Raw genomic sequence first — 14299 nt, forward strand, 5'->3', positions numbered from 1 at the left:
AGAAGATAGCAAGGTTTGGTGAGGATATGGAGAAAATGGAATCCTTGCACACCGTTAATGGTAATTAAAATTAATACAGCCATTGTGAAAAACATATAGAGGCAAATCCAAACAATTAAAAATAGAACTTCCATATTAACCAGCAATCTCATTACTGGGTATATATTCAAAGGAAATGAAGTCCATATGTCAAAAAAAACTACACTCCTATAACCATGTAGCATTATCTATAATAGCCAAGATATGGAATCAACCTAAGTGTTCATAAACAAACGAGTTAATAAGGAAAACATCATAAATATACCCAGTGGAATACTATTCTGCTTAAAACAGAAGAAAATTCTGTCATTTGCAACAACATGGATGAACCTGGAGGACATTAGGTTATGGGAAATAAGCCAGACACAGAAAGACAAGTACCATATAATCTGATTATATGTGGAATCTAAAAATAGTCAAACTCATAGAGCAGAGTACAGTGGAGTGGTTATGAACAGTTGGAGAGTGAAGTGGGTAGATATTGCTCAAATGATTCAAACTTTTAGTTAGACTGAAGGAATCAGTTCCGGAGACTTTTGTACAATATGGTGATTATAGTTAAAACAATGTATTGATTTCTTGAAAATATTTGAATATAAATTTTAAATGTTATCACTCACACAAAAATAATAAGTGTTTAGGCAATACATGTTAATGAGCCTGATTTAGCCATTCCACAATATATACATATATTAACCCAACATGTTGCATGCCATAAGCATAAGCAATTTTTATGAGCCGATTAAAAAATACATTTTAAAAATTACAGTAAGGCCAGAGCTCCTGAAATAAAATACTATCACTAACCAAAGAAAAAAATATGGAGAATGTGTTAATTTCCAACCTCTGCTCACAAAAAGCAATCTCCCCTCTAAGGCAACAAATCCTGGTTTCCAATTCCTCCATGAAGCCTTTGCTGACCTCTCCAGTATGAATATTTTTTCCCACTAAGGATTTTATATTCAGATTGATGATAAGGATAAGTGGTATAAGCTCAAATGAATGGAAATCAAAATATGGCCCTTAAAATTTGTTTATTAATCAGCTTTTGGCTTATTCTCCAGGTCTCAAAGGATATGCTAATTAATCCAATTTAGTATGTTTGTAATGTTCAGAAGATTAAGTCTCTTAGGCTATACTTTGATGTCAATGCCAAATAAATCCTCTTAGAATTATTTTGAATAGTTGGGTCATTCTCTACAACAACATAAATATTAACATTGATCTCATTGTGCATATATTCTCCTAAATGATCAAGAAGATAGTTTAATTGCTGCATCTAATTTAAAAACTAATACCAGGCAACCAACTGGTCTCTATATAACTCTTATCAGGAATATCGAGGTGAGAATTTAACACTTATTATTAAATTAGAAACTAGAAAAATTGATATCCTGAAACATGTTTTCTTTTAGTTATTTATGGCTTTCTTTTTCCTTATGTTTCTAACTTTTCAATTTTTTCATATTCTTATATTCTTTTTCTAAATCTAAAGTCTATTGTGTAAACTCTAGACAATTTACTATCATTCATTTGTATCACTTATGAATTCAAGAGGAGCCTACACTGATCCAAAAATAAATAAGAGCATACTTTTGTAGTAATAACAGAATACATTAGGGAAGATTTTTAAACTTCTTTAAATAACGTGGTAACCTCTACAATGAAATAGTGTTGAAAATGTTTGTATTGGGCATTCCCTATGTATTAAAGAAATTATATGAGCAAGGACTATAATTTCAAACCAATCTTTTAAACCTCCAATATAATTTTAGGGAGTGTTCTTGTTTCTCTTTTGATTCTTAGAGAAATCAAATACCAATATAAACCTTATTTCTGTTTAATTTACTATAATCAACTGAGAAAACTGAAGGGAATCTTATGTTATGTGACTTTAAATTGGCAAGGGTAACCAGTTAATGAAAAAGTATTCAAATTATATTTATATACATTTCAAAGTTCATTTTAAAATAATGTTTCTAAAGATATCATCCCCCAAATAATCTGATATTTAAAAGTCAGCAATATTTTCAGGAAACTAAAATAGAAGAGGTCTTCCTATGTCTCTCCAAAACATTTTCTCAGTTCCTGAAATTTGGAGTGTACTTGTGGTCAGTAACTATCCAGAAAATTATCAATCTGTAAATATCTAGAACAGTCTCAACTACCTTTTAAAGAAAGTAACAGGATGAAAGTAATCGGATGAAACAGGCATCCAATATCAGGACAATGCATATATGCTTCCAAACGTAGCTATAATAAATGAAGGTAGATCGAAATAAAACATGCTCCAGCAGGTTAGAACTCCATGTTTAAGGACATACCTAAGGGGTTAGTAACAGAAGTTTTAAAAATATTCTCAAATTTTAAAAAATGTGATCATCATAGAATCTAGGAATACCATAGAATCATGATGTTCAAAAGAGTAGAAGTTGACACTAAGGTGATACTGCTTTCATAGGTAAAGGACTGTAAGAATGCATTACCACAAGATGCAAACATATCCCTTAATGTTTTGAGATATGTGCAAGACTGTCAGCAAACAATTATTGTAACTACCAATGTCATCATCATGAGAATGAAGCAGGCACTTGTTCAGTAAGTGCATTGTGATGTTCTCCACTGTAGATTTGTAAAGTGCAGAAAACGTTAGTTGAATCCCCAATGATTTTTATGGACTTATCAAAGTATAAAACACAGCAGATGTAAGAGTACATCACTTTACTTAAAATTAAGATTGTTTTCTGAATATGAGGAACAGTTATTATAGAAAATTTAAAATAGAGAAAAATATAAAGAGGAAAAAATGACCAATAATTTTTATTACATCGCAAAAACTAGTAAAAACATTTTGATGTGCTTCTGTACTACCTTCTATTACATTTACATGTAAATATTTATTTGGTAATTCCGGTTATACTGCATGTAAAACTTTTTATTTTGTTTTTATGCAATATTTTTATGTCTGTTTTATTATAATAGATATTATAGCTAAACACCATTTAAAATATTTGTCAGTATACATTCATATGGATGGTTCACATTTATTTAATCATACTGGTTAACTAACTGGTTACCATTTAGGTGTTTAAATTTTTCACTATTATGAGTGAGATTATAATGAACATCATTATATGTACATATTTTCTGAAGTTTTAGTTATTTCTTTTTGATGCATTTATTTTTACTGATCAAAAGGTATGAACCTTAAGAGTTTCTTTAATCTATTACCAAATTATTTTCTAATGATTACACCAATTTATACATTTACCAGGAATGCAATTAGGTTGCCATTTTACTATATTCTAGATAACGCTCAATATTATCAGTTTTTTTAATCTTATTTTCATGTGCAAAATAAATATAGCTTCATAGGTGTTTCTGAATGGTGTTTCTCTGATTAGTAATAAAATCAAACATTTTTAATTTACTTAAAAAGGTTTTTTTCTTTGAGATTTTTCTATTCCTAGGCTTTACCTATTTTCTAGTAATTATTCCTACTCATTTGTATGAGATCTTATAGCAAAGGTACAGAAACTTTATCAAATTTACTGCAGATAATCTCCCAGTTTGACATTTTATTCATAATTTTTTGATACGTAGTTAGACAACTGAATATATTTTTAACTCAGGATTTCTCCAATTGCTTTTAATAACATTAATTTCTTTATGCACATAAGTAGTTTTACTCATAGTATCATTAGTAACATAGGAGGCTTTTTTGTTTTGGTTTGGTTTTTTTGAGACAGGGTCTCGCTGTGTCACCCAGGCTGGAGTGCAGTGATGCTATTATGGCTCACTGCAGCCCCCATCTCTCAGGCTCAATGAATCCTCTCACCTCAGCCTCCCCAGTAGCTGGCACTACAGGAGCATGTCACAATGCCCTGGTAATTTTATATACTTTATTTTTTTTTAAGAGACAGGGCCTCATTATGTTGCCCAGGCTGGTCTGGAACTCCTGGATTCAAGTCATGCTCCCTCCTCAGCCTCCTGAAGTGCTGGGATTACAGGCATAAGCCACTGTGCTCACCAGACTTTTTAATGCAGTGTTTTGTTTTTTCTCCCAGCTTCCATCCATAACACTTTTACTCCCCAACTCCCAGGAATATAAATATCTTGTAAATATTCCCTTCTCCCCCAGAGCATCTTATTTTTAAGTGTATATTCCACTAGTATTGGAGATAGTAATTTGCTGAAATAGGCAGATGAAAATAGTATTTTAAAAATATTTTTATTCGGGTAAATTATACACAACATAACGTTTATCATTTTAGTCATATTTAAGTGTACAGTTCAGTAGCATTAAGTGCATTAATATTGTTGTGCAATGATCACCATCATTTGTCTCTAGAACTTTTTCATCTTCCCAAACAGAAACACTGTACCCATTAAACAATAGCTCCCAGTAGACCCCTTCCCCTGGCAACTACCATTCAACTTTCTGTCTCTGTAAGTTCGACTACTCTAGCTTTCTCATGTAATTGGAATCATAAAATATTTGTCCTTTTGTGTCTGGCTTATTTCAATCAGCCTTATGTCCTCAAGGTTAATCCATGTTGTAACATGTATGAGAATTTCAATCCTTTTTAAGACTGAGTAATATTCCACCACAATTTATTTATCCATTCACCTGTCCATGAACATTTGGGTTGTTTTTACCTTTTGGTTATTGAAGGTAATGCTGCTGTTAACATTAGCATACAAAAATAGTCTTTTAAACACATTGTTAACCACTACATATACAAACATTGAAATTGGGAACACTGGTACCAATTACTGACACTTAAATTACGAATCAGCTTTACCTATACTATATAGAGAAGTTCTGTGCTCTGAATATTTCTCTCAAGACCTCAAAAGTCATCCTTGTGCACCCAATCAGATATTTTTTCAAAATATGATAGAAACATGTTCAACCAATAGCCACAAAAGTAGTAGCCTCAGGAGACTCATTCTCGCAGTGAATTGGGCATGCACCAAATTCCAGGCAACATGAGGAGACATTGTGGAAGATGCTCTCCTTCTTTTAAGCCAAAGAGACCTCAATAATTGTGGCATATTATAAATTAGTGCCTTATTCCTCTACAATTTTTTTCAGAGAGGTCAGGAATGGCTGAAGAAAATCATACCATGAAAAATGAGTTTATCCTCACAGGATTTACAGATCACCCTGAGCTGAAGACTCTGCTGTTTGTGGTGTTCTTTGCCATCTATCTGATCACCGTGGTGGGGAATATTAGTTTGGTGGCACTGATATTTACACACTGTCGGCTTCACACACCAATGTACATCTTTCTGGGAAATCTGGCTCTTGTGGATTCTTGCTGTGCCTGTGCTATTACCCCCAAAATGTTAGAGAACTTCTTTTCTGAGGGCAAAAGGATTTCCCTCTATGAATGTGCAGTACAGTTTTATTTTCTTTGCACTGTGGAAACTGCAGACTGCTTTCTTCTGGCAGCAATGGCCTATGACCGCTATGTGGCCATCTGCAACCCACTGCAGTACCACATCATGATGTCCAAGAAACTCTGCATTCAGATGATCACAGGCGCCTTCATAGCTGGAAATCTGCATTCCATGATTCATGTAGGGCTTGTATTTAGGTTAGTTTTCTGTGGATCGAATCACATCAACCACTTTTACTGTGATATTCTTCCCTTGTATAGACTCTTCCTGTGTTGACCCTTTCATCAATGAACTGGTTCTATTCATCTTCTCAGGTTCGGTTCAAGTCTTTACCATAGGTAGTGTCTTAATATCTTATCTCTATATTCTTCTTACTATTTTCAGAATGAAATCCAAGGAGGGAAGGGCCAAAGCCTTTTCTACTTGCGCATCCCATTTTTCATCAGTTTCATTATTCTATGGATCTATTTTTTTCCTATACATGAGACCAAATTTGCTTGAAGAAGGAGGTAATGATATACCAGCTGCTATTTTATTTACAATAGTAGTTCCCTTACTAAATCCTTTCATTTATAGTCTGAGAAACAAGGAAGTAATAAGTGTCTTAAGAAAAATTCTGCTGAAAATAAAATCTCAAGAAAGTGTGAACAAATGACATCTATCCTAGCTTAATGGTTTAATGCTCAAAAAACTTCTAAATAAAATTACACAGAGGAAGTGTACTAATTGTATACAAAATATTAAAACATATCAAAATACAATCAAATTAAGCAGAAATATGTGACAGGGAAAATTCATGGAAAGGAGTGAACTGTGCTAAATATTTACTCAGAATTTAAAAGCACATGCAGACATTGAATTCACTCAAGCAGCAATGTAGAAAGCCACCATGCCTATAGACTGTGTTAGTATCAATGATGATCAACACCCAAAACAACAGCAAAACTACCAGTTACAAATATAAAAAGCCATTCCATTTACAAAGCGGGCTTTGATAACCAGCCCACTCTATAGCTTACAACATGTGCATTACAGTTAAGTGTTTAAGATCATGTGAACAGTCAACCAACGAAATCACTTATATCCACGAGCAACAAAAATGGCAAGTGAATTTTGAGGAAGAAAATGTAATAGCGTGTGGGGGACATTATTGTAGTTAGAATGAGGTAGTCAGGAAGTGATTGTGCCAATAAAAGTGAATATTATATTTCCAAATAGAAGTTGTTGTTAAATGATTTAAACATTTAAATAATTAAAATCAGAATGTCAAATTTCAAGATAGGTTACATTAAGTTTTATTTACTCCAAAACCTACATGCATAAAGATACCATATCATAAAGTTGTAGACAAACATTTCAAACTTCGTGTAGATCTGAAGAGCCTTCATTGTCAGTGAGTTAGGCTAAACTTCTCTGTGCCCATTCCTGAGAGGTGAGGAAGGGGTTAAACAATGGAGACACAACCTTTGGGTATATTATATATAGACATGTAAAAAAGTGTGATTGTTGGACTGTGGACAGGGCTTATCTCAAATATTTTCTTTTATTCCTTCACCATTGCAAAACTTAAAGTTGTTTAATATGGATAGAACCTAATAATCTTATGTGACATCATTAAAGAGATACTTTCCAATTATTCACTCTACATATATTTATTGAGATTCTGCTATGTGCAAGCACTGTTCTAGATGCTGAGACATATTAATGACCAAGACACCACTCTTTTCATCTTCTTAAATAATAGAACATTGCCATTATTTTAATTACTAACTTCTGGAACAAGGAGGACCCATAACAAGTAACAGAAAAATTCTCCCTTCCACCTCCTCTCTTGATGCTCTGTGGTCACATCTAAATTTCCAGAAGGCAGTTGTCAGATTGCAGCGGGCCTCAAGCTAGCCAGCCACCAGAGGCTGGCATCACATGGAAAATCAGCATGCTGAGTCTATATAGAAAAAGGAGTAGAAAACAGATATATTTCTAGATATAATTCCCTAAATCATGAATGAAAAACTATAAAAATATAGTGTATATTTGTAACCTCCAAGAAAACCTAACCTAGTTCATTCCAATTATACTCAGACATTTCAGTATTTCCTTGCCTGTTTCAAATTTAAACCCCATCAGTTGAGTTTTTGCCTAATGCACTTCCATCAGCATCACCAAATGTACTTGGATACTTACTATGCGTCCATGTGCTAAGCTGTATATACACATTACCTCATCTAACCCTCATAAATCCTGTGAAAGAATTGCAATTATTATCCCATGTGACAGGTGAGAATATGAAGCACAGTATGGTTGAGTCACTTGTTCAGTGACCCACAGGAGTCTGCATGACCTGAACCCCAGGCTGCCTGACTACAAAAACTACATTCTCAATTATTACATAAGAAATCACAAAAGGTCACCCAGAGATTGCACAGAATTGTTTATCCCACACAATGCAGAACAGCATAGTGTTCTTTGGAAAATTAATTTTAAGAGATTTAAATATCAGGAGAATTTTTATTTAAAATTTTTATTAAAAATTTTTATAAAAGCAAAAATTGACTTTTCTTGAAAAAGTGGCAACAATTCTTATGTCACCTCCCTGGCCCCTCTGAACATTTAAATTTATAACTTTGCATCTTTGCATTAAAAACTACTGCCTCTCATCATACTTCATTATTTCAGTGCTTACTTACAGTAAAAATATTTACCAAGTTGTAGTTGTGAATTATAAAATATGCTGATTTAAACAATTTCTCAATGTTTCAGCTTATCTTTTATAGTGAAAACATTAAAAAAAGAAATGACCAAAAAGTTCCAGAAGGGATAATTTATTAATTCGTTTGCAGTCAATATATAGTGGGTTAAGAAAAAGCAAAAATAACAATAAATAAATAAGCTAAATACAGAATTTTTTGGGCACCCAATGAAATGGTGGTGTGTTTTGGGGGTGTGTATTTCTGCTAGATGCCATTTCACTATGCATTAAGTATGCAAGGTAGGATTCAACTAGTATCAGGAGGAAAGATGGGAAATTTTGACCTGTTTGTTATACACCAGAGCAGAAAAACTGGGAAGAAATACTCAACCTACAAGAAAAATAAATAGATTTAACCAGAAGAAACTTTACATTTTAAATGCCTGCATTGACTTCTTCCCTGGTTTCCTGAGTCCAGCTAGGTCAATTTTATAATAAGAGGTCCCAATTTTCATCTTCTCAGAGATTGCATCTGTTGGTTGCATCGTCCATGAGTGGAAATTTTACAGTTCAAAGAAAAAATAAGGGTTTGGAGATCATATTCACTGGAGAAGAAAAGAAGATGAAAAAAAGGATGCAGTTCATTTTAAGTTCTGAGGGTGGAAGTAGATTTGAGGGTGATTTCAGGGAAGTAGATTTGTCTTTTCCTCCAGGGAATAATCAAGGTTCTTCCCAAATCCCTACAACCTCTTTCCTCTTCTCCTACTTGGGCTTCCCTGTTTGCACGCATGCGTGTGCAGGAGTGGCTGTGTGCTTGGACTCAGCTCCAGCTGGAAGCATGCTCTCCTTTGTCGCTGTTGGAGAAATTCAACAGTACAAAAATACAGTTGATGACTTGATGAAAGGGCTGCACCTTCAAGCCATAGATGCAGCCTTCTGTCAAGTCATCAACTGCATTTTTGTACCGAAGTTAACAAAAAAAAGAGATAAAATATTAATTGTTCCTTTAAACCTTAAGAAAACCTTAAAAGAAAAAAATAAGCCAAATACATTATTTTAAAAAAGAAAATCTTTTACAGTAAACAGTTAACTGTTGAGCTGTACATTCTTTATAAAAAAATTATTCAGTTTTACTGGGCAGGAGATATAGGTATGAACTTGATAGAAATATGGTAGAACAATAATCAGTATAATTCATTTTAAGCAAATATATTTTACTAAATATGCTTATTGACCAACCCTTTTTGTTAACTATAAACTTGCTATTTTATTTGGTTTGAATTAGCTTCATCGCTGCATTATAATTTCATGTTTTGCTTATGGTGATGAATCAACATCAATCGCAGGGAACAGAGAGAACAGATACCAGTTAGTCCTGTTTAAGGTGTTAACAATAAAGGTAGCTCCCTTTTCATAAAGGAAAGAAAGCCAAATACTAATGTAGGAAAGTATGTATTATCAAATTAGTATGATAACTTTGGAGAAATGAGTCATATGCCGATATGACTTACAGGTCTATTTTGTTTGACGCTCCCTTTAGAAGATAAGGATAAAATAATACATACAAAATAAAGGAAAACGGACTGAGATAAAAACCACAAAATTTCTACTGGGAGAATAACTTACTGGGGATTTTTTTAAACATGACTTTATACAGAGATATGCATCTATGGGGAACTAGTTCTTCATAAAACCAGAGAATTAACATGAGAAGTAAACAACAGCCTTTTGGCTATGATGCCCTAATGGGCATGTTAGGACATTCTAACCTGAATGCAGGCGTCGGAGCTTACTGGTATACCATTTAAGATGGGCGGTCAGGGGTGGGGAGGAGACATGTTTTGAATGTTTGCAATCAATCTGAATATAGACTAAATGAGTTACTCTAGGTTACCACAAGTAGGGATAACAGGGCAGGGAAAATTGATTTACTCATGCCTGGAAGGCAAATATGTATAGACTAACTCAATGTGTAGGTCAAGTAATGTAATATGAGGGGCACCTAAACTATTCTATTCAAAATATTTCTCCAACTCTATAGCAAGTACATATTCCACTATTAGAATACTAAATTGAGGCAAACATGATGAGTAGATTTTATCTTTCCTGCCAAATGAGTAAGAGGATGATTGATTGGACTCAGAAATGAAATGTGTTATGCTTCCATATTTTTTAAAAATTATTTATTTTTAAAACAAACATGGTAGCACATATTCCACGTTGTTTGTGAGGGGAGGGATGCAGTCTGTGTCTCAGGGTCTATTAAATGCATGGCATTTGAGCTGAAGTGCTCAAAAACTGTATTAAGAAAGAAAGGCAAGCAGGTAAGAAGCATGAAAGACAAGAAGCAAAATATTAAGATTAAGGTCTTGAAAGTCCAAGTGTCAAAATGGCAAAAACTTTGGGAGGTGAAACTCATTGTCTCAGTAGCACAAATCAATTAATCTATATTGCTTGCTCTTCAACAAGACACAGCCCAGATGAATGAGGCACATATCAAGGAAGCCATTAATTCTCAGAGATCAAGACCAGATAATGTCCCAAACTGAGGTTTCTGGAAGACCAGGGGCAGCTGGGTTCACAGGAAGACGTAGTTCTAAAAGTGGGTGGGAGGAGGACCCTCATACAAGCTCTATTCTTAGTTTAATGTTGGGTGAACTAGGAGTGTGACTCTCCAAAAACCCCATTACCTGAGCACTCTCAGTCTCACACTGTCACACACACACACAAAAAAAGTAAGACTGAAATGTATCATGATGAGAATTCTTGCAGAGAGGCAGGCAATGAGCACCAAAGAGATGAAATCTGGTATAATTTCCTCAGTAATCTGACAGCTGTTCTCCTTTGCTGCTGCTCTTCCTTGCCTCTTCATCCCCTCCTGTAAAGCATGTCTTCTTTCATCCCAGCAAAGTATGTATTGAGTTAGCTCCTCTTAACATGGTGTTAGTCCGTTTTCACGCTGCTGATAAAGACATACTCGAGACTGGGAAATTCACAAAAGAAAGAGGTTTAATGGACTTACAGTACCACATGGCTGGGGAGGCCTCACAATCACGGGGGAAGGTGAAAGGCACTTCTTACATGGCCATGGCAGCGGCACGAGAGACTGAGTCTCACAATCACGGGGGAAGGTGAAAGGCACTTCTTACATGGCCATGGCAGTGGCACGAGAGACTGAGTCTGTGCAGGGAAGCTCCCATTTTTAAAACCATCAGATTTTGTGAGACTCACTCACTATCAAGAGAGAAGTGCAGGAAAGACCTGCCCCCATAATTCAATCACCTGCCACCGGGTTCCCACAACACGTGGGAATTGTGGGAGTTACAATTCAAGATGAGATTTGAGTGGGGAAACAGCCAAACCATATCACATGAGTAATGATGAAGGGCTACACACACAGTAAAAATAATTACATAGGCACAATCCCTGCTTCTTAGAAATGTATCTAATCAGGCTATTAAAAAAGAAAGTAAAATGGTATAGGATATTTATAGCACATTAATATAATTGACTTATAGTAAACCTAATAGAACTTTATCCTTCACAATACTTCCCTTCTCAATTTTTTCTTCTATTTAACTTCATATTTAAATACATAACCTTTATTTAAAGGGAAATTACTGTTTTTGAGATAGAAAGATTTATTACTCTCCCTCAGAAAATATACACCAAGAAAGTAACTTATTTGTTTAAGGACTGATAGAAAACAATGAAGCTCAAAATGTAATAATTATGAGTATGACTATGTACTTTTACATTTGAAAAATGTGTATTATGGATAACCAACTAATAATTAGTTCATAGACAATGAAATGCCAGTGGCATAATCTAAATATATTTATTTATTCATCCATCATTCAATAAATACTTACTGAGCATTTTTAAAATACACCACACACTACGAGTAAAGCCAGCCAAGATTTCTTCTCTCATGGGTCTTACAGAAGTCCTGGGGGGAAGATGTTAAACTAAAATCATTACAATTTAATAAATGTTTAAGATTTATGTGCAATTTCTCCTGACATCTCAATTTAGTTTTATCAGAAGCTCCACATTCCAAATTAAGACACCAGACTCCTGTGCAGGATTTTCAGAGAGTGGTTTAAAAACTTATCTTGTGACCTTTGACTCATTATCCCCCGCAACTATTTATGAGTCTTGGGAATTAATCAGAATTTGGAGAATTCAGACACAGACATTCTCTAGAAAGACTTAACGGGTTTTCCTCTAGTCCCACCCGTTGCAATGAGGAGGCTTGGCCCCGCTCACTCTACTTACCCAGTTGAGAGGGTCTTTACTCAGAGAGTTTGATACATGTCCCCTGGAGTTTGGGAAACCTATAGAAGAATATATGACTCCCCGTTGAGGGGTCCAAAAGGTGAAAGGGCTTGATTAGACAGCCCTGAAATACTGAGACCCCAAGGTGAGCTGAGAGAGACCTGCATTCCCTCTGTCCAGCTATCCATTAATCCTTCATGATTCTTGTGGGTTAAAAGCCTTCCTAAGAGAAGGAGCTGGCCTGGGGCCCTAATAAAAGAGAACTCTTTCTTTTTAAAAAAGTTTTTAGAGACAAAATCTCACTCTGTCACCCAGGCTAATATCATAGCTCACTGCAACCTCAAATTTTGGGCTCAAGCGATCCTCCTGCCTTAGCCTCCCCAGTAGCAGGGACAACAGGCATGTGCCACCATGCCTATTTTTTAAATTTTTTATAGAGACGAAGTCTTGCCATGTTGCTCAGGCTGGTCTTAAACTTCTGGCCTCAAGTGATCCTCCTGCCTCAGCCTCCCAAAGTGTTGGGATTACAGACATGAGCCACTGCGCCCAGACCCAAAGAGAATTCTTCAATGTGGTTCCAACAGAGGGGAACCAGCCTGCCAGGAATGGGATTGAGGGGCAGCCCGATGAAGGACAGATATTGATTTTACGTGTTAGCAAAGCTGCAGTCTGAAGATCTGCAGAGGGAAAGTCTCTGAGAAACTCACAGAATGGCTCTAAAAAGAGAAAGAGCCTGCATTATGCATGGGCCCTCCATGGCTCCAGGTTCAGATGACAACAGTACCAGCCACAGTCGAAATATACTTTGCCCTAATCTACTCTCCCACTGGTTTGACCATAGAGAGGTCAGAAACAGTCAGTGACTGAGGACAGAGAGAAAAGGCTAAGAAAGCCTCCTCCCCCACTGTGGGCCTCCCAACAACAGGCAAACCGAAGCTAAGAGAGAGAAGAGTTTTAACACTGAATAGTGAGTTTTTATACCTCCCTAATTGAACTGGAGTGTGATTAGTAGACTGACTTTTTAGTGCTCCTCTACCTCAAAAGGGATTACTTCATTAATTTTTTTTTTTTTTTTTTTTTGGTAATTTTTTGTAGAGGCAAAGGCCAGGCTGGTCTGAAACTCCTGGCCTCACGCCATCCTCTCACCTCAGCCTCCCAAAGAACTGGAATTATAGGCATGAACCACCGTGCTTGGCTAATTAACTATTAAATGACTAAAAAACCTACCTTAGATCTTATGGAGGTATAGAAAAAATGGATCTACAGAGTCTCAAAGGAGTAGTAGCAAGTGGAATCACTCTTATATTTGGACCTAACGGTCTACTGCAGTCAATAACTACCACATTCAAGAACTTCACAATGCGATGAAATGTAAGAGAACTAACCTAAAACAGATAATTAGGGAAACTTGACTGAAGAAGCAAATATTAAGTTTTCATCTGAAAAATAAGTGTTACCTGGGTAAAAGGAGTGGGATGCGGGAGCGTAAAGGTCAGAAAAAGCTATTTGGATAAAGGGGGAAAAAAACCATGAGAAAGCCTGTGGTAGGAAACAGCACTGTTGCAGATACTGTGGCTGCATAACAAATGACCCCAAAACATAGCGGCACAAAACAACAATTCATTTTATTTCTGTCAGTTCTATAGGTTGATTGGGCTCAGCTAGTTGGTTCTTTATTAGAGTCTCACAAGGATGTAGTAAGATAATAGCTGTGGCTGAAGTCCTCTGAAGGCTTGTTAAGGCTGGACATCCAGGATGGCTCCCACACATGGCTGGAAATGATGTTGGCTGTCAGTTGGGAGCTTAGCTTGGGATTTCAGCTGGAGCATCTACACAGGACACCGCCATGTGGCCTGGACTTCACAGCATGGTATCTGGGTTTGGAGA

General features: G+C 35.7%; 1 protein-coding gene across 1 annotated transcript; it reads left to right on the top strand.

The window, feature by feature from the left end:
* Nucleotides 1–3153: 3153 nt before the first annotated feature.
* On the top strand, nucleotides 3154–6974 carry LOC100976142 (olfactory receptor 5K2). Its single transcript, XM_063602875.1, is given in 2 exon segments — nucleotides 3154–5709; nucleotides 5711–6974. Coding segments are annotated over 2 exon segments (951 nt in total). The 5' UTR covers nucleotides 3154–5148; the 3' UTR covers nucleotides 6101–6974.
* The last annotated feature ends 7325 nt before the right edge of the window (nucleotides 6975–14299 follow it).

The sequence above is a fragment of the Pan paniscus genome, chromosome 2, assembly GCF_029289425.2.
Source record: "Pan paniscus chromosome 2, NHGRI_mPanPan1-v2.0_pri, whole genome shotgun sequence".
Taxonomy (NCBI): domain Eukaryota; kingdom Metazoa; phylum Chordata; class Mammalia; order Primates; family Hominidae; genus Pan; species Pan paniscus.